Source organism: Hibiscus syriacus, unplaced genomic scaffold, assembly GCF_006381635.1.
Source record: "Hibiscus syriacus cultivar Baekdansim isolate YM2019G1 unplaced genomic scaffold, ASM638163v2 tig00116997_pilon, whole genome shotgun sequence".
NCBI lineage: Eukaryota > Viridiplantae > Streptophyta > Magnoliopsida > Malvales > Malvaceae > Hibiscus > Hibiscus syriacus.
In genome coordinates, this window is record NW_024063513.1 from 2,673,638 (window position 1) to 2,694,696 (window position 21,059).

The 21,059-nt window shown below is 30.1% G+C and overlaps 2 protein-coding genes across 3 annotated transcripts; both read right to left on the reverse strand.

Annotated features, from left to right (window-relative positions):
* Window positions 1-725: 725 nt before the first annotated feature.
* LOC120194541 lies at window positions 726-5,083 on the reverse strand. Of its 2 annotated transcripts, none has more exons than XM_039196817.1 (8): window positions 4,565-5,083; window positions 3,254-3,739; window positions 2,796-2,958; window positions 2,166-2,445; window positions 1,986-2,058; window positions 1,810-1,900; window positions 1,428-1,507; window positions 726-1,176 (listed from the first exon to the last, which is right to left on the reverse strand). In XM_039196817.1, the coding sequence occupies exons 1-8, from the start codon at window positions 4,655-4,657 to the stop codon at window positions 913-915; spliced, it is 1,530 nt and encodes a 509-aa protein (XP_039052748.1). In that variant the 5' UTR covers window positions 4,658-5,083; the 3' UTR covers window positions 726-912. The 2 variants fall into 2 exon arrangements, with proteins under 2 accessions (XP_039052748.1, XP_039052749.1); XM_039196818.1 differs by having other exon boundaries at window positions 2,172-2,445; window positions 4,565-5,082.
* Window positions 5,084-10,138: 5,055 nt separating this feature from the next.
* On the reverse strand, window positions 10,139-12,639 carry LOC120193877 (SNF1-related protein kinase regulatory subunit beta-1-like). Its single transcript, XM_039196302.1, has 4 exons — window positions 12,382-12,639; window positions 11,127-11,305; window positions 10,852-11,018; window positions 10,139-10,567 (listed from the first exon to the last, which is right to left on the reverse strand). The coding sequence occupies exons 1-4, from the start codon at window positions 12,574-12,576 to the stop codon at window positions 10,272-10,274; spliced, it is 837 nt and encodes a 278-aa protein (XP_039052233.1). The 5' UTR covers window positions 12,577-12,639; the 3' UTR covers window positions 10,139-10,271.
* Between the last annotated feature and the right edge of the window lie 8,420 nt (window positions 12,640-21,059).

Here is a 21,059-nt window from a genome sequence, read left to right on the forward strand (position 1 = left end):
AATGAGGTTTAATGTCCTCAAACATACTGAGACAGCTTAAGTTAGAGTAACCACAAAACATACGCCAAGAAAACCTTATCTATATTCCTTTGGAAAATTATAGCCGGTAAGGACGATTTTGTCAGCAAACATCTTTCCGGTCTTAGGCATGACATGCCAATGCAATGCCAAGTTGAATTCTTTGCCACGGAGATTGTTTCCCTGTACAAGGAAAAATTAAACAAAAGAGAATATAATTCTCAATAGCTGGAAAGCCCTACTAACCTTGTTCTATATGCATAATAAGCAAGCTCCTTCGTGACATAGGCTTGTGGGAAAAATTATGAGTTTTCGTATAGAACTATTGAAGTAGAAACAAGGCTTGTGGTTGCCTTACGCAGTGTTTTGAACTTCAAATGACGGGATTGATGGCGGAAGGAGTTTACAAGGAGGATCTCCAATTTGTCATTAATAAATAGGTGAACGAATTATCCGAGAAATTTATGTAGAAGCTGAAGACCATAGATGGCTGAATACGTGACATATTTTTACAACCGGGTCTTTCAAATTACTTTTAAATAATGAAATATTTTTATTTCAAATTAATAACACATTTTATGAAACAAATAACAAAAAAAAATAAACTAAGCAGTCATAGAAAAGAAGAAACTGCATTAAAAAAAAGCAACTTAAATTGCACACATGTATTCATTATATACCGTTTGGCAAAGCACACTATAACCTAGTTCACGGAAGTGTCTCTTGGGAGATCAAAACATAAATTCGAGGTGCATGTTCGTTTCCAGTCTCTGAACCAATCTCTTTCATGTATGAGAGAGCCTATTTGATTTACATTACAGAAGCAAGTATCGTCTAAATAACATAATATAGCGCTAGAGCCTCCACTGTCGGGTTTCCGAGTAATCAACCAATTCAGCTCCCCGTGGAAGCTTCTGCATTTTGCTGATTTACTGTAGGACCTCGTTGAGTCTGAGGTGCATTAACACCTCCAGGGGATTGGGATTGGGATTGGACCTGCGGTTGAGTCATAGTTTGCGGACTATTTTGCTGTTGCGACCAAGCCTGCCATCTTATTCTCCATCGACGGATCTCGACAATCATAGAAGTCCCGCTCATTGCAATACCGAATCCAGTAAATGTTGACAGGAGAACTGATAGAATCGCTTGTACTTTCACCTGCAGGTAACAAACATTGAAGACGAATGGATATGAGCCAACTCTGTTCTTTCAAACATATTTTACTTTCGGAATGTTCATAACCGGTTTCGGTACAAGGATGAACATTGAATTTACCTATGGAATTATCATAACATATTTGTATATAATATCTAGGACTGAAAAATTCTGCCTCAACCATTCACAATCTTACAGTCAAGTTGTTTCAAATCCAAGAAAATCGGTGCTAAAATATGTAGACAACCACTTACCAAATTATAAAATATATGAGCAAAGAAAACCACCAAAGAAAATTGAACTGATGCGTAAACCCACACAAATCTCCGCTGCACTGAATACGAATGATCAAGAAGTTTAAGTCAGAATATTGAGAATAATTTGCAGGATTTTCCCATAAAATTTCACAGTTCTGACGGCTTTTTGGAGCCTAATCAACTATGGTTTCTCCTTGATCCATTGCAAGTGCCTGCTATATATGCAAGCATGTGGATGCATGAAACTAGAGTCCAGCTCGGCTTCTAACCTAAAACAGAAAATGGCGAAACCGAAACGGTGCATCCAAATATAAAATCTAAAACAATTGCTGCTGACCAAGTTCCAACTTAAGATGACGAAGGATGTTTCCGAGCTTACCCATTGTTGATGAAGTCATGGATGAAAGGAGGCCTAGCATACATGAAAATGGAAGAGAGATAGCAATTGCTCCAGTTCCCATTTTTCCAACCTGCAGGTAAACAAATATAAATATATGTAAAGGATATCAAGTAGTAAAACGGGGCAAATCAGACAAAAGAAACAACTTATCCTACCAGAAGCTGCTCAAGAAAACAAAAATATGCAAGCATGCTGACAATAACAAGAACAGGGGCCTCCTGCCAAACCCTGTAAACATCAAACTAGTAAGTTCAGCAATCATATTTTTATCAGCATCCTAGGAGTTTTAGCAATCATAGGTAAATAAGTTCATCCATTAACAAATGGTTTGTTACCTATACCTGGGAGCGTCAGCCTGAAGACCTCCACCATGAATACTTTGGATTCGTAAAAGTGTGACAGGTAGGTTCTGAACCTCTTGCTTGCACACATCACAGGTCTTGTTGCCTTTGATGCTGAACCATTTCACAACACAGTCTTTGTGTGCCAAAGCAAGCTCGCCTTTGCAGCTGCATTCCATCTTCAGTGTTTCACCTCCATCGCATAATTCAACCAGACAAATTCTACAAACAGCATCTTCTTCAGGTATGTCTTCACCATCAGGATCACTGTTATCTGAATAATAAGTTTTCATTAAGACCTTGACTTGTGATGATAGTTAATAGATCCCAAAAGTACAGTGTAATTATCTAGAAATTTATTACTGACAGAAGTTCAAGGCTGAGCATTTTATGTCTTTATTTTCTTGCTAAATGATATAAAGAGTTCATCCAACGGTTTAAGATTCCATTTCTGATGCCATTGGCATCTTCGAAACCGAAAGAACTTTTTAGGGGAAAAAGGTTCACATTTCTTGACAACAAACTTACAGATGCTAACAAGTCTCTATGGATTAAAATAGAGCAACTAGACTTTAAAAAATGAACATAAACATAAAAATCAAGATAAAGGCAACGGTGGAATACCAGCATCAGGCCCCGTAGAAACATTTGAACTTATTTCTCCTTCCTTTACTCGTGGAGTTGAGTGGATCACCCGAAAAAATGAACCCATTCTCCTTAATTTTCCTTCTTTGCCATCTACAGGAACAGAAAATGAGCGAGATATCTGCAACACATTCCCTTTTTTCTGCAAAGGAACTAATAACATCAACAAGTACGCAGTAATTGACTAACTTTAGAAAGGAGAAACACAGAAAATATTTATAGACAGGTATGTTCCACTTCACATTAACACAGTTTCAGATGGCCCTCATTGAACATTAAGCCCATCACTTGGTCAGGTCAATAGATTATAGAGATGTTACATTATGCAATGACTAGCAATTAAATACTATGACTTGTGCATTAAAGTGAGAATTGCACACCCAACTAGGCATGATGATGTCCGTTTTCTCATAGGGAGTAAATAGAACAAAACGTACATTAGGGTTTACAGAGCCACTGAGGCTTCCAGTGCTCGTAGGCTCCAGGTTCGAATTAGTAATATGAGTTACAGGCAACGATGACGTCCTTTTTATCCTAGGAGTAAATATCTTTGAAATTGACAATGTCCTTGAGATGGAGGGCTTCTCCCTTTGTAAAGTAGAAGAAGATGCTAGAGCAATGGCTGCAGCCTTTTCAATATCTAAATTAGCATTTCTCTGCTTGAAGCTTAGTTTTGGTAGGAGATTTTTCAAGGACGATTTGCCTCTAGATGAGAAGGGACCTGGGGAGCCACTAGTTATTGCATCAGATGGATTTGGTGTCAAGAGAAAGTTCACTTTCCTAGGAGTCGGACTAGGTGTTGGGGGAATCTTTACTACGACGGATTCTTGGATAGTTCTTGAGGGTATCTCTAGAGAGAGATTGTTTCGCCTCCAATGACGAGAACGAGCTGTATCTTCAGCTATTCTTGTTGAATCTTCAACCTGAAAAGCAACCAATAACAATTTATCATCATGCAAGAAAAACATACAAAGATACACTGCCCTTGGCAGTTTGTAACTAAGACAAGCCAACCGTCTTTCGTCAAAGTATTCCAATACAAGAAATGTTAAAAATACTTTGCAATTGTAACATGGACAAGCTCTGTGGTATAGACTCTCGGACTCACGGAAGTAAAACATAGAATTCGTCAAAAATAGTTCATATTTTCTGGGTAAATGAACCTAAAATCTCAATAGAAACCTTTATCCAGGTATGATATAAGGGGCTAATGTCCCGAGAGAAACTACTTCCATAACAGAAGACGATATGGCGGAGTGATTCGGCTCATGTTTAACTTCTTTTCTCAGATTAGTTGTGCAATTTCAAATACAGCAGTGCAAGCATTCCTCTTAAACATTAGAAGATCAATAACACAGCTCAGTTGGCCAGTCTAAAGCTAACAAAGTTATGCAGAAACAATATTTAGATCAAGTAGACATGCATGATGTGCACCTTTTCAAAGCAGTACCACTTGCAGCAGGTACTAAGCTTACTTTGTTATAAAATTAGACTGTATAAGATTAAGAAAGAGCTAAAACTTCACCCCCCAAAAAAACTAAATCAAAAGTTGTCAGAAGCCACGCAGAGCACAAAAAGGGCTAAACAATCATTTGTTCAAAAAGAAGATAATCCAAAAATAAAAAACAATCATTTGGTAGCATTAAAAAACCATGGAAATTTTCTTCAATTCTCCAGAACAGCATTCTTACTGGATCCAAAAAAAAATGAAATGAAAACTTTGAAACAAAGAAGCTGGAAAAAGATACCTGTTGAACTGGAAAAGTTCCTTGGCTTGGACCACCACCAAAACCAGCTTCCTCAGTCACATGTTTCTCCTGACTCCCCATTTTATTCACCATAAAAAAATCCCACAAAGAACCAATAGCCCAAATTAACCAGACTTTCAAACAAATTTCTTTGCACAACTTTTAAAAGGATACAAACAAAGGAAAGGGGCGATAACTGATAAGGAAGGGAGTTGTAGGCTTGTGGGTTTATCTTTAAAAGTGTGTAACACGAAGTAAAATGAGGAAGGAGTTGAGAAGAACGTTTCCCATTTAAGGCAGCAAAACAAAAAGATTGTGGGCTAGCTAAACAATGGATTGCTTACTCTCTCTCTTTCCCCACCACAACAACATCAACAAATGTCACAAATTAACACACTTTTCACTCCATCAACTTGTCTAATTTATTGTATCCACTGTGCTTATGGGCAAAATCACAAAAAACCAAAATTTTCCCAATTCTTGGCTCAACCAAAAGAGACCTTTTTTATACATCTACAAGACTGCTTGTAACCATTGCTCCACATTTTTCTTCTTCTGTTAAAAGCAGCTGAAGATCAGTGTGCCTTAGTAAAGTTGCGTATTATTCTTGGGTTTTACAGGTATTTTCATATCTCGAATCTCTCCTTGAGCATCAACTTTCTTTTTCCTTTTGCGTGAGAATTTTCAATTTTGACCTATACATAGAAATTCTCATATTCCATACATCTATCTGGAAATAGAAACATGTTGTCTCCTTTTTAATACTGACCATTCGTTGGAAACTTGGAGGTTTTATAATTAATGCAATTTGTTAGCTTATTGGTTTCATGCACGCCTCATTACAAATTATTATTTTCTTAAGCAAAACTTTTATATATCGAATTTCGGTGACAATTTTATTCCTATGATAATCTAAAAATTACACTGAGTAGAACTCATCCCATAGTGATAAAAGATGAAATTATTTTCCTCGAAGATTTTAAATTCTAACAATTATATTTATATGACGAACATGTGTTGTCAGTAATATTATTCTCCTTTTAGGTCATCAATTTGAACAATCTATATGACCATCTCACATAGATTCTAAACTTTCATCTCACTATACTCTTAATCTTTTTTTTTCCACCAAATTAATTTCACTACTAACTATTTCCCTTTTAAAAAGAGATCGAAAAAGGAAGTCAGTTTGAATAAGGCAAGCGAAGCATCAAAATAACAGTGAAAACCAGTCACTGTGTCCTTGTTCAAAAAAGAAGAAGAAAGAAAGATGTCTGGTTTATTTTCAAAGTGGTGTGTCACTATTGTTTCATACTTATCCCTTAAACTTTAGCCTTAGCCTAATCTAATCAGACATCAATCAATCCACGTAGGTTTTAACGTTAAAAATAAAAACATGTCAGAATTGGCAATTTGAAAGATTTGCTGAAGGCTGAGTTCGTGTAATTAGATGTACATGGATTGAACTTTGAATCATCAGTTACACCCTTATTCGAAAATTTCAGTTGATCAGTATACCGTGATATCCAGCTAATCTAAAAACCGAATATTAACATTAAATTTTCTTTATTGACCGAAAGTAAAACCTTTGCAGCAGTGACAGAGTGGAGGAGCATTGACTCCCTCTAAATGTTATAACTTCAATTTACTCCTTTCAAAAATTATAAAATTAACTTTAGTATAATACTAAAATGATACTCTGGCCCTTCCAGAAATGAACAATTCAACTTTGATCCCTAAACACAATTTCCTCCTTTCCCTTGCTTCCCAGAACTGATTTTGATGTTTAACTGAACACACTATAGATTTTATCGAGTATTCTGTTTTGGGGAGCCTAGATAAGATTGAATTGTCTTGGACCAAAACTAAAAATGAGTGTTAGAATACCCTAAATTTAATTATTGATTTACTGGGAACTAAACTATTGTTTCCTTGTTCCGTCAAGGGGTTGATAGTGATTAACATGAATTATTAAAAAAATTAATGGATTAAAAATGAAATTATACCATTAGCTGAGGATCCTCTTAGGCTCTTGGCCCTCAGCCAAGCGTGGTGAGTGGGGAGATCGGTTCAGAGTTAAATGATTGAAGCTGCAACTAAGGCATGAGAATCCAAAGGGCAGGAATGAAGGGAAGGGACCCTAAAAAGGGTGAAGTTGACATTACCTTTGTAAGGCTTTTAATGGACCGTTTGAAAGGGGAAGGAAACGCCACATCCACTAGCTACGGTTTTGCAATTATTTATTCCTTGATAGTATTATGCATTATTGCAGGGTGACGATGAAAACATGAAAGTGACATCATCATTCCTCTCTTTTATATATATATATATATATGATTCATTGAATTAAATCCATGATGTTATGGTTTAGCTGCATGATTGATTTCTATGTTAACATAAACCTAACAAAACGAGCGAGTTCACCAAAATGACTCAAAGGACATAAAACTAAGCCCCTAGAGGGATGGGATTTTTGGTGTCGATGTGTTGAGGGTAAAAATAATCAAACAAAAGCAATTAACAGGATGGAGAAACAATAAAGTGTTGAATAAAGCTAAAGGTGAGAACAGGTTTTAGGTTCGCTGAGTAGGACAGGATGGGACAGTCAGGTGCGAACAGGGAATCCGGAAATGGAAAGAAAGATGAGAAAAAGACCAAGCCAATTAGCCTTGGGCGTCTGTATCAAAACTATATTACACCCATCGTTTTCAGAACCGAACCGGTTAGCGAACCGGTCATGCTACCGATTCACTAGTTTAACTGGTCGAATCGATCTGATCGATCGGAAGAACCGAATGACGTCATAATTATTTAAAAAATTAAATAAAAATACCAAAAATATTTAATAAAATATAATTTTTTATATTACAATTCATATTCAAAGCAAGTCATAACATATATAAGTTAAAAACCATAAAATCTAAGTGAAACAAAATGATTCAAATTAACTACAACATAATATTTATGGTAAAACATATTAAATAATAAATATAATTATATAACTATAATTAAAAAATAAATTTGGGGCTAAAAAATCATAACAAAATGATATTGTTTGGTTTAATTTTTTTTTTTAAAAACAATCTCACATGACTAAGAAACATAGAAGATCATCCCAACTAACTTCTATAAATAATAGAGGTAATTTGACATTCAAAATCATAGAGCCTTTTGGTGAGCATTGAGTGAACTATTCTTTCACTTCAATCAAGCTCGAATTTTAGGCTTCAATCGAGTTTCTAAATTTTTTTTTGAGTTCAAGCCTTTTCGAGTTCAATTTTCAATATTATATTTCGAGTTCGAGTTGAACTTGATAATTTTTAGCTCGTGAGTTTGAGTCGAGTTGAGCTTACTTTTAAATTTTTCAAGTTCGAGTCGAGCTCAGTAATACTCAAGTTCGACTTGGCTCGTTTAGAAAATGACGTCGTTTGGTTTAATTTTTTTTAAAAAAAAAAAACAAAATTGGCGGCTTTTCCCAGCTTTTTTCGGTTTTTAGCAGGTCCGATTTGAACGATTCAACGATTTCGGCCGGTTCACTAGTAGCGATTCAACCGGTCTAGATTGAACCGGACTAATCAACGGTTCCTGGTTAAACCGGTCGATCCGGTCCGATTTTTAAAACACTAATTACACCAAATCCATCGTCCATTCAACTATTGGGTGTTTTTACCAAAAAAATCATCAAAATATTATAATATTATTTAACATGTATCGTTTGTCTAAATTTTATCGATCTAGCACCCTGTTAGGGACCGAAGGCATGTCCCCTGGAGAGCGCTTTCTAAGGGTTATCTTGCCACATCAAATTTCCTAAAAGCATATTTAAAAAATAAAAAATAAAATTATAGAGATCATCAATATAATTTAATACATATTAGTTCCATGAATTGAAGAGTCTAATGATATTAGTTTATATAGGCATATTGGAGTATTTATGTAATGTTTCTTGACAACGTGAGATAAAAGCTAAAATGAGTATTCCTTAATTTTTTTTTTATATTATCTCTATATATAATGAATCTACTTATACACTCATGTTAAATTTCATTATGTTAATATTTATTATTAAGATTTTTATTAAGGTTTATTAATTAAGATTAGATATTTTTATATATTAATATATTTAAATATTTATTTTTAATTATGTGTTCAAACAATTTATGTAATAAAAATTAAAAATATTTCATTGACATGTAAATGCATTATTTATTGAATATGGTTAAGAACAAAATTTATGTATATAAATGATAACACCATTAGTTGTTACTACTAAAATGATAATATATTAGTTAAAAAACGATAATATAAATATATTTATAATTTATATAATCATACAAGATCACATAACAATCTAATTAATCATATTTAATAAGTAATACATTTTATATCTCAATGAAATATTTTTAATTTGTGTTACTTAAATTTTTTTGAACTTATAATTAAAAAAAAAGTATTTAAATATATTAACATATGAAAAATATATAATATTAATTAATATAATTCTTAGAAATAAATATTAACCTAATGTAATTTAAAAATAATGTATAAGTAAATTCATTAGATATAGAGATAAAAATATATACTTTTTTAAAATATTTTTAGGGAATCTAATGTGGTAAGAAAACCCTAGAGGACATGGTCCTTGAAGTGTGTATTCTCATGTAGTGTCATGTCAATATTTTTCTTGAAAAACGCATCTTAAGTGATACGAAGGGATCGCTAGGAGATATGGTTACTTAAAATTAGGTAAAATTATCATTAATTTTTTTATAACATTATTTAATTTTTAAAAAATACTTATACTAATTTTTTAGATATTTTAAAAACCTCTTTTATATTTTTTGGTAATATAGATCAGCAATAAAAGCTAACTATTAAAAGTTTGGTAGGTTGCCCCCTGGCTAGACTCGACAGTTTACAGGTCACCTTGTTTCCGTCTCGTCTAATATGATTAATTTTCGTTTCCCGCTCCTTATTTAAAAGTCTTAGAATTAATTCAACTATCGTGCATCCACAGCCACTGCTTGAACAATTTTAAAAACCTCTTTTATTGAAGATCATTATTTTCTTAATATAAAATAATTTTAACTTAAAAATTAAAAGAAAACAAATTTTACTTGACTAATATTCAGGCATAAATATAACAGATAAATATTTTACATTTATAAACTCAAAAATTAAAGATATTGCCATATTGTACACATATATTTTATATATTAGATATATAGCCCAATTCGATATTCATTTCTGAAAATAACTCAATTTCTCACAAATTTCCAAGTTTTGCGGAAGGGCCAACCAAGAATTATTGAAAAGTTGGGTCATGGGCTTAAACTTTCCAACTTTTGCAGAAAGATCAACCAAGAATTATTGTAGCAAATCCAAAGGAGCACAAAGCCTTACTAATCCAAAAAAGCCAGAATTATTATAAAATACAATCAAGACAGACTTTCGTTTTATTCTTTCTGGTTTATTAAAGCTTTAGAAGAGCCAGACGAAGCAAAAATAGTATATCAGTTGCTCAACTTTCAAGCGCTAATAAAATGGGTGGGGGGGGGGGGGGGAATAGCACACTTTACAAACCAAGTTAATGTTGTTCACGTTAAAAAGTGTAGAAGCACGGTCTATAAAACAAAGTACTTTCTTCACCAACAAATGTGAAAGTTACTTTGGTTTCTTTACAGAGTCGGGCATGGGGATGTACATATTACCCTTTGAGTGGCTTGTAGAGTACAACAGTCACGTATTTGGACTCGAACCTATGGGTCAATCCAAGGGCAGCAACAGACTGTGATGTCCATCCTTTCTCTATGAAAAGGTGGTTAAGTACCACATGTTGAGGCTTCGAGGATGATGCTCCGTCTTGGCTATCTGAACCGAGGACGGTTACATGTAGCTGGGATGGAACTACAGCAGGCTCCTTTGCAAAATCTTCTTCAGTTGGAAGTGCCTGGCCATAACTCGAATTTGGAGATGCTGGAGCCTCAAACTCAGTTACACTATCTAGGAACGAGAGGAGTAATACAATTATTATTGATATGTTTTAGACAAGATAGAACCTAAATACAGTAACATACATATTTGATATTACTCCTTGTGTGCTCAAAACTATATACCTTAAACCTCTCTTTTCAGTTTTTAAGCAACAACATATGTTAAATTTGTAAATGCACAGTTTTGAATGCCAATCATCCATGCAAAGCTGCCCAAGAAGCACCATTAAAAGAAGTAAAATAAACGTACATGATTCAAAAGTGAGCAAGAGGGCATATATGGAGATATGATACATACATGAACATCAAGAAGATTACAAACGTTGCCCATATCATCAGACACAAAAGGCAGATCAGGTGTATATCTCCAATCACCATCAACAATGAACTTGTAATGGTATATGCCAGATGGAAGGACCAAAAGAATAGAGTGGTCCTTACCTGCCCTCTGTACTGTCTTCCTGCAGAAGAACAACAATACTCTCTATTATATGATGTCCATGGTTGGGTTTTGGATGAAAAAAGGAACAGCAGATTTCTCATGCATGAAAATGTGACTATAGACCTACCTTGATCTCCAATTGTCCCAAGAACCTTCCACGGCCACATCATTACCACCATAATTCCATGTAATAATGACAGGGATTCCTTTCTCGGATGGACTATCAGGAACCACAAGAGACTCATGCTGCCGTGTTTGGTTGAAAAAGGAATGACCATCAGCTCTTGGTAAGGGAGCTACAGGAACCTGAAAATGCACCAAAATTAACCAACCTATCAGTTGAAAGGCCACAACTCTGACAAAACTCTCTACTCAATAGGTGAACCATCAGATCAGCATACTTCTCCCTCGCCTCACTTGGCAATCCAAAAACAGACCACGGCATAAGCTGATGAATATGCGCCAATAAATTATGGCCAAGGCCCCAAATAACTTTTAAGAAATAAAAATGACCATCTGACCGGGACAGAAGACTAACAAGTTAAAAGAAACATATAGAAATAACAATTTACACAATCAGTAACTTGCAAGCAATGCAGATTATCAACCCCTAAAATATTTAAGTGTCTAAAGCTCCACAAGAATATAAGAAGGAATTAAAAACACACACGTCAAAGGGCAACCATTCTCATGGGCAGAAACCAATGTAAACGCAAATGAGATTGGATATTCCAACAGCAAAGAAGATTCTGTCCAAAAGTTTAATACTTTAGGGTATCAGCATTGGTTAGTCTTATCATTCACAATTCCTCCTTACCATTTGTCACAAAAGTTTTCAGATTAGTTCGAACCAATCATCAGCTCAAACGATGATCATAAAGACTTAGTAACCCCTCTTAAGCTTTACAACATGTGCAAACACAGCAACTTTCTCAAACAAAATTTTTAAAAAGCAATGAACTGAACCAAATCAGAGCATGTTATGCTAAAAGGATCCTACATAAGTATTAACTTTTAGTTCCATTTTTAAGTCCAAATCACTTTTCTTCTCAATCTTTTAATAATTTCTCAAAAAGCAACAAGCTTAAACAGCTTTTAAAAAAATATCAACACCCTCATTGACCAAAATCTGCAGAATTGCCCAAATATTGACCAAAATACACGCTCAAACGCCGCCTACCATATCTCATTCAATGAAAGTGGAACTATTCACAACTTTTAATTTGTTCTTCAGTAAGTTATTTCCAATTTACAACGAAAGCTCAAATCTTCCCAATTCAAATATCTTTATGTTACTTTCAGATATTTGACTGCTTTAAATTACTGAAAAATACAATAAGTTCAAAGTCCTGAAAAGATCATTAAAAACTGAAGATGCCAACCTGAGGAGCGAACAAAAGAGGAGACTGAGACCGGTGAGGACTCTGCGGCGGCCTATTCACCATTGAATCAGACGATGGCACGCGAACTCCAACTGCAGCGGCTCCTAGAACTACGGGCTCGCCGCCATTGGATCTTCTGGATAGATCGTCGACACCACCGTTGGCTCCGTCTTCTCTTCCGTTTGCATTCCCCATATCTTCAACTTTTTAAATATGTAAATTGACTAAGATATCCAAAGAGAAGACGAAATTAGATTAAAAAGAGAATAAAGGGAGAGAAAAACTTGTTCTGGTAATGAAGACAGGAATTAAAAGAACACTGGTTTTAGGTTTATTTACGGAGATTGACACTAAGAACGTGTTTGAATGCAAATCTGCAAGTTGCTGGTAAACGGTAGTTAGTGTGAAGTTCTAATATACACAGTCTAATATAAGATTAAAGAAATATTATATAGAAATTATTAATATTTTTTAATATTTCTAGTAGAATGTTATCTTAAATATTATTTTTTCTATTAAAAATATTAATTTTGTTATCTAAAATAAATATTTCTAATATTAATATTTTTTATAAAAAATAATATTTTAAATTATATCTAATATTAATATTTTTGATAATACTCAATCAAAATTATTAAAAAATATTAATATTTTTAATAACATCTTTTATTAATTTTATATTTCACTATATTTTCTAGAATCCCGTAGTTAATGAACAAAACCTTGTTCTCTCCCCATTTTACTTTCTTTATTTGTCTTCCTTAGCAGACAGACTATTGGGATAAAATAAACGGGGAAATACTAAAATAAAACCATTCCTATTTCTGTCTCGTGCTCTCTCTTATATACACATATTTAACGATAAAAACGACCGACGGATCAGATCAAGGAGTTTTTTCGTTGAAAAAATTAATCTAATTTCTTTTTCTAAATCACTAAAAATAATAATAAATTCAATGAATATAAAATTTAAAGTGAAAATAAATGGATATGATTTCTTAGGATAAGATATGTTTCTATATTAAAAAGCATTCAACATATTTTTTAAAAATATTTATGAATAATCTTTTAATTAATTAATTAATTTTTTTAAATCACCGACGAATCTGTCTTAGTTTAGATTTGGATGTATAGAATAATGGGTAATTTTGTTCTACGACAGTATAATGTAAGTTAAAGAAAATACACAATAGAAAATATTAATATTTTTTAATATTTTTGATAGAATACTATTTAAAATATTATTTTTTATATCAAAAAATTTAATTTTACTATTTAAAATAAATATTTTTAATATTAATATTTTTGATATAAAAGATAATATATTAAGTAAGATTCTATCGAAAATATTAAAAAATTATTAACATCTCAAATAATATTTTTCATTAATTTTATATTAGATTGTTTTACTTAGACAATATTATATAATAATAATAGGATAATGTTGAATATGCATTTTGTCAGATGATCGTGACATGATGTGTTGAACTTATCATCTTTTTTCACTTTTGGCTTTTTATTCTTATCTTCTCCCTATCCATAACTAAAGCTAATAACAATGAACTGTTGGCCTCGGGATTAAACTATTTTTCTTATTAAAATAAAATGATTATAAAATAATATTTATTTTAAATATTTAATATTTAATTATTTTATTGTAATCATTAATATTCAAAATCATAATTTTTAATAATATCAATTCATTTTAATAGTTTGTACCTCATAATTAAACTAGATTACATTAAATGCGATCAAATCTTCAGTGATTATTCAATCCTAAGGAATAAATACTAACTTTTTTATTAAAAAAAACTTGATTTAATCATTTAAAATTTTTTATTATTATTTAAAAATAAATAATATTTATATTAAAAGTTGTAATTTTTATTTATATAATTATAAAATTTGATCGCAATCTGAATATTTAAATGTCAAAATAAGATCGTTTATAAAAGGTATTTTTTTAAAAAAAATCACACTGAGAATTTTTTTTACCTGTTAGACATCCTTTCATCTTTAATTATCGATCTACCACCCTTTATAGAAAAGCTCACGCCTTACTATAATATCCCAAATAACGGGTTAGTGACTAAATTGTAAAAATTCAGAATTTGATGATTAAAGTAGAATAATTAAATAGTTTATAAATAATTGTTAGTAAATATGAAATGAATTAAAGGAAAAACTGGTCATTTGCAAAGAAAATTTATAATTGAGAATTTTGAAGGGTTATATTATAACTCACGTGGGGCTTGAGTAGGAAACAAATGTTTCCAGATTTCTCTCATCTCTTCTTCCTTCTTTCTTATCTTCTTCACTCTTCTCTTCTTCCAAACGTGAAGACCCAAGCTTAAGGTAAGAATCAGAACCTTGGTCGTTTCTTTGATTTTTAGCTTGGAAATTGAAGTTTGGATGTTATATAAGCTAAATGAAAGCTTATATGACATTAAGACAACAAGATAAGTGTTTTAGAGATATATTTGGAAAATGGGTTTTTAGATGAAATTTTGATATGAATGAGTTTTTGAAGTTAGAATAAGATTTTTGACTTGTCAAGAAGTTAATTAAGGAATATGGAGTGTTAGAATTGGATTTAAAACATGTTGAAAATTGGGTATGATTTTTAGCTTTGAGAATTTGAATGAAGCATGGGAGATTTTAAAGTATTGGAATTGATAGAAGTTAATTAAAATGGTTGTAGTTAAGTTTGGTGGTATGAAAGGAACCTTGTCTGAGAAATTTAGTGAAGAGTTGATGATATTCGGGTTTGAACAGTAAAATTTCAGATTATGCAGAGGGAATCGATACCCCTTGGGGGGAATCGATTCCCCCTAAAAGAAAATGTTGAAGTTTGGTTTATTAAATTAGTTTAAGTTGTTAGTATCAAATTACAAGGTTTAGACTTCTGATAAATATCTTGAAAATTATGTTTATGCAGATATAAAACGTAATTCTTCCGGACAATCAAAGAGTTAGGATTGAAACAACGAAGCGAGGCCAAGGTGAGTGCCTATTTTAAGGGTAGTACAATGGAATAAGACTTGTGATAAGTCTAATCCTATGTTGATTTTTATAGAACAATAGTTATGAACATGCATACATGATAATTATTATGATACATGCATAAGGTATATATGCTCATATGATTTGATAAATGAGATATGTGAATAAATTCAAATGTATATGTGATATGATAAGTGACATGAGCACATGAACATATGAAATATAAGAATGATGCCCATAGTATACGATATGAGAGCTATAGGTATAGTTGGCATGCCAAGAGTCGAGGGTTTCATAGGTCCTTCGGGACAACTCATAGGTCCTTCGGGACTATTCACAGGTCCTTCGGGACAAATTTCATATGCCACTCAGTGGGACTATACGAGCTGTGGTGACAGCAATAGTGCACAACCTCAATGTACTCGAATACCTTGAGTTCTCAGTAATGTACATGGGCTTATAGAATGTTATCAAAGGTAATTGCATTATTATTGTTATATGTTAGATCATTGAATGGATAGATCACATGTTCATATTTATAAGGAATATATCATCATTATATTTATATGCCTCACTAAGTCTATGACTTAGCGTGTAAGTGATTTACACGTAGGTACAGAAAAGTAAAAAGATCGATCTTAAGAGCAGCAACGCAGCATACCATCATTAGGGGATCAAATCAGAAGTAAACAACAAAGTATGTATTTTAGTTGTATAAAGTATGTTGGCATGTAATAAGTTGTTAGTTACAAACACTCTAATCGCCTTTTCTAATGTTTTAAATGTAATTATGTAAGTGTATAGTAATGAACAGATGAATTTTTACGAATTTTATGTACATTTTTACGGAAGTACTGTAGCAGTACTGTAGCAGGGGAATCGGTTCCCTGTAGCAGGGGGATCGATTCCCTATTTGTAAACTGGAAAATTTAACATTTCGGATACTGTAACAGGTTACTGTTCACGGTACTGTAGCAGATTATTGTTTATACGTATTTTATTGTTCGCAAATATATTTTTTTACCTCAAAATTTTATACTGAATATAATTTAATAATATATTATCTTATTTTCCTAAAATAAGTTCAAATATTTTGTTATTTTATAAGGAAATTATTTTAAAAAGGTAATGTCACATATCAGACTCGTACTCGGGTCGGGTACAGGTTAGGGGTGTTACACTTACTCTACGTAGGTAAGGCGCACCTTGTGAAACGAGTAAAAAATTTAGGTGTTAATTTTGTAAATATTTTTAACATGGTGCCTAATATGTAATTAATTTATATTATGGTGATATTTGTATAGAAACGTCAATTTTAATTATTTATTTTGTGTGTGAAAAAAATCTACATTAAAATCTTTAAATATTCTTTTACAAATTATTTTATAACTTGACAAATTTTGATTTTTGTATGAAATTACACAATATTTATAATTTAGTATAGGAAAACTTTGAGAGTAATTATTTTAAAAAATATGAATAATTTTATAAAAGTTTTATAGTTAGTATTTTTTTTTTCAAAATGATGTTGATATTGATAATAATAAATATTTTATAATTTAAAAATTATAAATTTTATATATTTTTGAAAATTTTATTGACTTTTAAAATTAACTGTTTAGAAATATAAAAAATATTAAAATAAACTTTTTAAAAAATTTAACAACGGTTAATAATGTTTATTCATTTTTAATAAAATTAAAATTAAAATTTAATATTTATTTAATATTTTTTAAATTAATATTATAAAGAATATTTTAAATAAAGAGGTGATATTTTTTTAGCTTTATATTCTTTTTTATTGAATTTTAATTTTTTATTGAATTTTTATTGATTTTTTAAAAAATGAATATTATTAATATTTTATCAACTGTAATTAAAAGTTTATTTTAATATTTTTATTTTTTAAATAATTAATATTAAAATTCAATAAACATTATTAATTGTTTAAAAATATAAAAAAATATTAAAATACTCTTTTAATTTTTTTAATAACAATTAATAATGTTTAATCATTTTTAATAAAATTAGAATTTAATATTTTTTTAAATTAATATTATAAAGAATATTTTAAATAAAGATATGATATTTTTTTATTTTATATTCTTTTTTATTGAATTTTAATTTATATTACATTTTTATTGATTTTAAAAAAATGAATAATATTTCATTTGATCTATCAATTGTAATTAAAATTTTATTTTAATATTTTTGAACAATTAATATTAAAAATCAATAAACATTATTAACTTTTGTTAAAAATTAATATCACAAAAAAAAAAAATAAAGTTGACGTTTTTACACAAATATCACTTTAATAAAAATTAATTACATATTAGATATCATCTTAAAAATATTTATAAAACTAGCACTCGATCGAGTTTTTTACACATTTCACAAGACACGCTTCAGGACTCCTTACCCTACGTGACGCCAAAAACACGCCTACTGTAAAAGATATTATATCAATAAATAAAGATGAAATGGTATTTGACAGGAAAAAAATTGTCATGAAAAATCACCTTTATAAAAAGTGTTTTAATAAAATAAGATAAATATGCACGTTTATTTCAAGTATTTGAAACCTTCCACTTTTTTTTAGAAAAAAATAATCAACGAGGCATTCCACTTTTTTTAATTTAATTTGGCCTCCAGTTTAGAAAAAATATTCAATTTAGTTTTTGAATAACGTTTTTTGTCGTTAATCGATGGGGTTGTTACTTTGTACTGACGTGGTACATTAAGTATACCAACATCATATTTTTCTCTCAATCTGACCCTCTAATTCAAGAAAATAATTTAATGTGGCCCTCCTATTTTTTCTCTTCTAGTTTGATCACTAAACTTTAAAAAATTTTAATTTAATCACTAAATTTTTAGATTGCTCATATTTTAATCACCATAATTTATTTTATTAATATTTATGTATGATGTGATATTTATGTATGATGCGACATCTTTTATTTTCAGCAAAAGATTTATTTTTTTCTTTCAATACAAGATACAGTGAACACATTTTAAACTTGTAAAAAAAACAAAAAAACAAATTGGGGATGAACTACTTGATAATGTAATGAAAGAAAAAAGACAATTTTTTGGTTGAAAATGAAGAAAAATGAAATGAGAGGATAAAGGAGGAGAGTGAGGATTTCGAAATATATATAAAGCATAGTGTATATTTTTTAATTTAATTATAATTTTGGATTTTTTTATTTCAATATAATTTTAAAATTTTAATTTAGTAATATTATTTTAATTATTTATTAATAAAATAAGAATAATAAATACTACATCATACATAAATATTAATAAAATAAATCATGATGATCAAAATAAGAGTAATTCAAAAGTTGAGTGATTAATTTTTTTTAAAAGTTTAGTTAATAAAATAGAAGAGAAAAGATAGTTGAGTGATAAATGATATAATTTTCTCATTTATAACAGTATTAATCATATGGTCAAGCGTCACATTTAGTTATTTCTTGAATTAAAGATCAAATTAAGAGAAAAAATAAGGTAATGGTCTGTTTAACGTGCTAAATTAGCATAAAGTAATAACTTTATCGATTAACGATAAAAAAATATTGATAAAATGATCGCAATAAATTTTTTCCCCCTAAATTAGAAGACCACAAAGAAAAAGATGGAAGACCGCATTAGTTTTTTGAAAAGTGGAGGGTCTCTTGTACCTGTTTGCCTTTATTTAAACTTATTAATTGCTTCTTGTTGTCTACGTATACATTTTATGTTTAGAAAACTGTTTAATAATAGATTTTCTTTTAAATTAATATTTTAATTTAAATTTATTAAACAATTTTAATAGTAAAAGAGAATATTGTTTTTTTTAGAAATTTTGGTTTTAATTTGTGTATATTGTCAATTTGATTTTTTATTAATATTGAGTAAGTATAAAGCATAATTTATTTAAAGATATCTCTCAATCATTTGATATTTAATATTTACACTTTTGATATTTCTAATACTTGAACTTGTAGACAACTTATTATTTCAATTGAAAAGACACTTTTTGATGGGAAAATTAAATTAAAACATGTTATAAAAACATTAAAAAAATAATTTTTATTAAAAAATATAAAAATATTATTTTTATTTAGAAAAACAAATATACAAAACAAATCCTTATCAGACAAGAAAGAGAGAAATGATCAACACTGGTCCATGCAGAACAATAGTGGGCTTTTTACAGATTGATAATAAACCAAAGCTGAGTCAAAATTGAGCGAAAAATCCATTTGAACGGTTTAATTACGTCAAATTTTATTATAACAGTGCCATCTGCTATCTTCAAATAGAAGTGTTCATAGACGATTAATTGTATTATTTTGTCTAAATAATCGATTCACCTATAAGATTTTTCTAATCATAATTTAATTGTTAAAAATGATTAACAGCTAACAAATAATTTTTATTAACGGTTCGTTTACATGTTAACTATAAGTTAATCTATTATAATTATTTATAAAAAATATAATTCATATTTTAAAAAATATATAATACTTAACACATACGTACACTCGTGTAAGTGAATAAAATAAAAAATATATAGCACTTAAAACATACTTATACCGGTGTAAATCTTTTAATATCTTAGTACCTAATAATAAACACATGATTATATTGGTGTAAGTATGTTTTTATATTTAAAAAAATAAAAAATAAAAAAATATATTAAGTTAGGTGTATACCAATTTTATTAAAAATATATAATTATAAATAACAAGAAATTATATTAAGTTATTTGTGTACAATATAATAAATTAGAAATATAATTATAAATTTAATTTATTAACAGTTAACCGTTTATCAAAACTTGTAATCATGACTTTAACTGTTAAACATCACTTTTAACATTTCGATTAATTAAAATCGTTTGGTATTAATAATTCAATTAATTAACCTATTAATGTATATGTTATATCAATTAACAGCTACGATTAACAGTTACAATTTTTTAAACCCCTAACTTTAGCCTTTTAACCTCTTAAAAACACGAAAAGGAATATGTTAGACTCAAATTAAAATGTAATTTTTTAATAGTTTTTATTGATAATAAAAAATCAACATTTAAAATTGAATTTAGCCATGGGTTCTTTGTTTGCAAGAAGAAGTTGAGGGTTTTATCATCCAAGTCTTGGTCGGGGATGATTTCTATCTAAATGAGCTCAATTTTGAGATTCAATCATCAAGGTAGTGTATTTCTAATCCTTTGGAGTATTTAGATTCCATAAATTACAAGTTTTTGCTAAGATTTAAGTAGTTGAGTATTTTAGGGTTCATTTTTTATTTATCAGTTAAATCACGTTTTAGGTTTTAAAAATATGTTTTTAGGACACCTAAGGACCCTCAATAACTTACTAGAACCCCATAATCAGTTTAGAACTCGAACAAAGTTATTTTGGGTTAATTTCAAATGTTTCTCGAACCTAAAATACCTATTTCAGGCAAATAGTATCGATACTTTACCTCAGAGTATCGATACTTTCAGCAACAGAATCCATTTTAGTATCGATGTTTTCCAAGAGTATCGAAACTTGCCCTAGAGTATCGATACTACAGTTAGATTATTGATACTACACACTCAAAATGATCAGATTCGAATCGATTAAAGTCCGTAAGAGCTTGGGGTGGTCCATAAGGATAATACTTTGTCAGTG

Bases quoted from the DNA above. Each gene is read 5' to 3' on its own strand.
- LOC120194541 (XM_039196817.1), bottom strand. From the start codon at position 4,657: ATGGTGAATAAAATGGGGAGTCAGGAGAAACATGTGACTGAGGAAGCT. The intron at 3,740-4,564 runs GTATCTTTTTCC...GTTGCTTTTCAG, and splicing joins GAACTTTTCCAGTTCAACAG to GTTGAAGATTCAACAAGAAT. The intron at 1,177-1,427 runs GTAAGTGGTTGT...TGTTACCTGCAG, and splicing joins CTCATATATTTTATAATTTG to GTGAAAGTACAAGCGATTCT.
- LOC120193877 (XM_039196302.1), bottom strand. From the start codon at position 12,576: ATGGGGAATGCAAACGGAAGAGAAGACGGAGCCAACGGTGGTGTCGAC. The intron at 11,019-11,126 runs GTAGGTCTATAG...GTTCTTCTGCAG, and splicing joins TGGGACAATTGGAGATCAAG to GAAGACAGTACAGAGGGCAG. The intron at 10,568-10,851 runs GTATCATATCTC...TCTCGTTCCTAG, and splicing joins TCTTCTTGATGTTCATGTAT to ATAGTGTAACTGAGTTTGAG.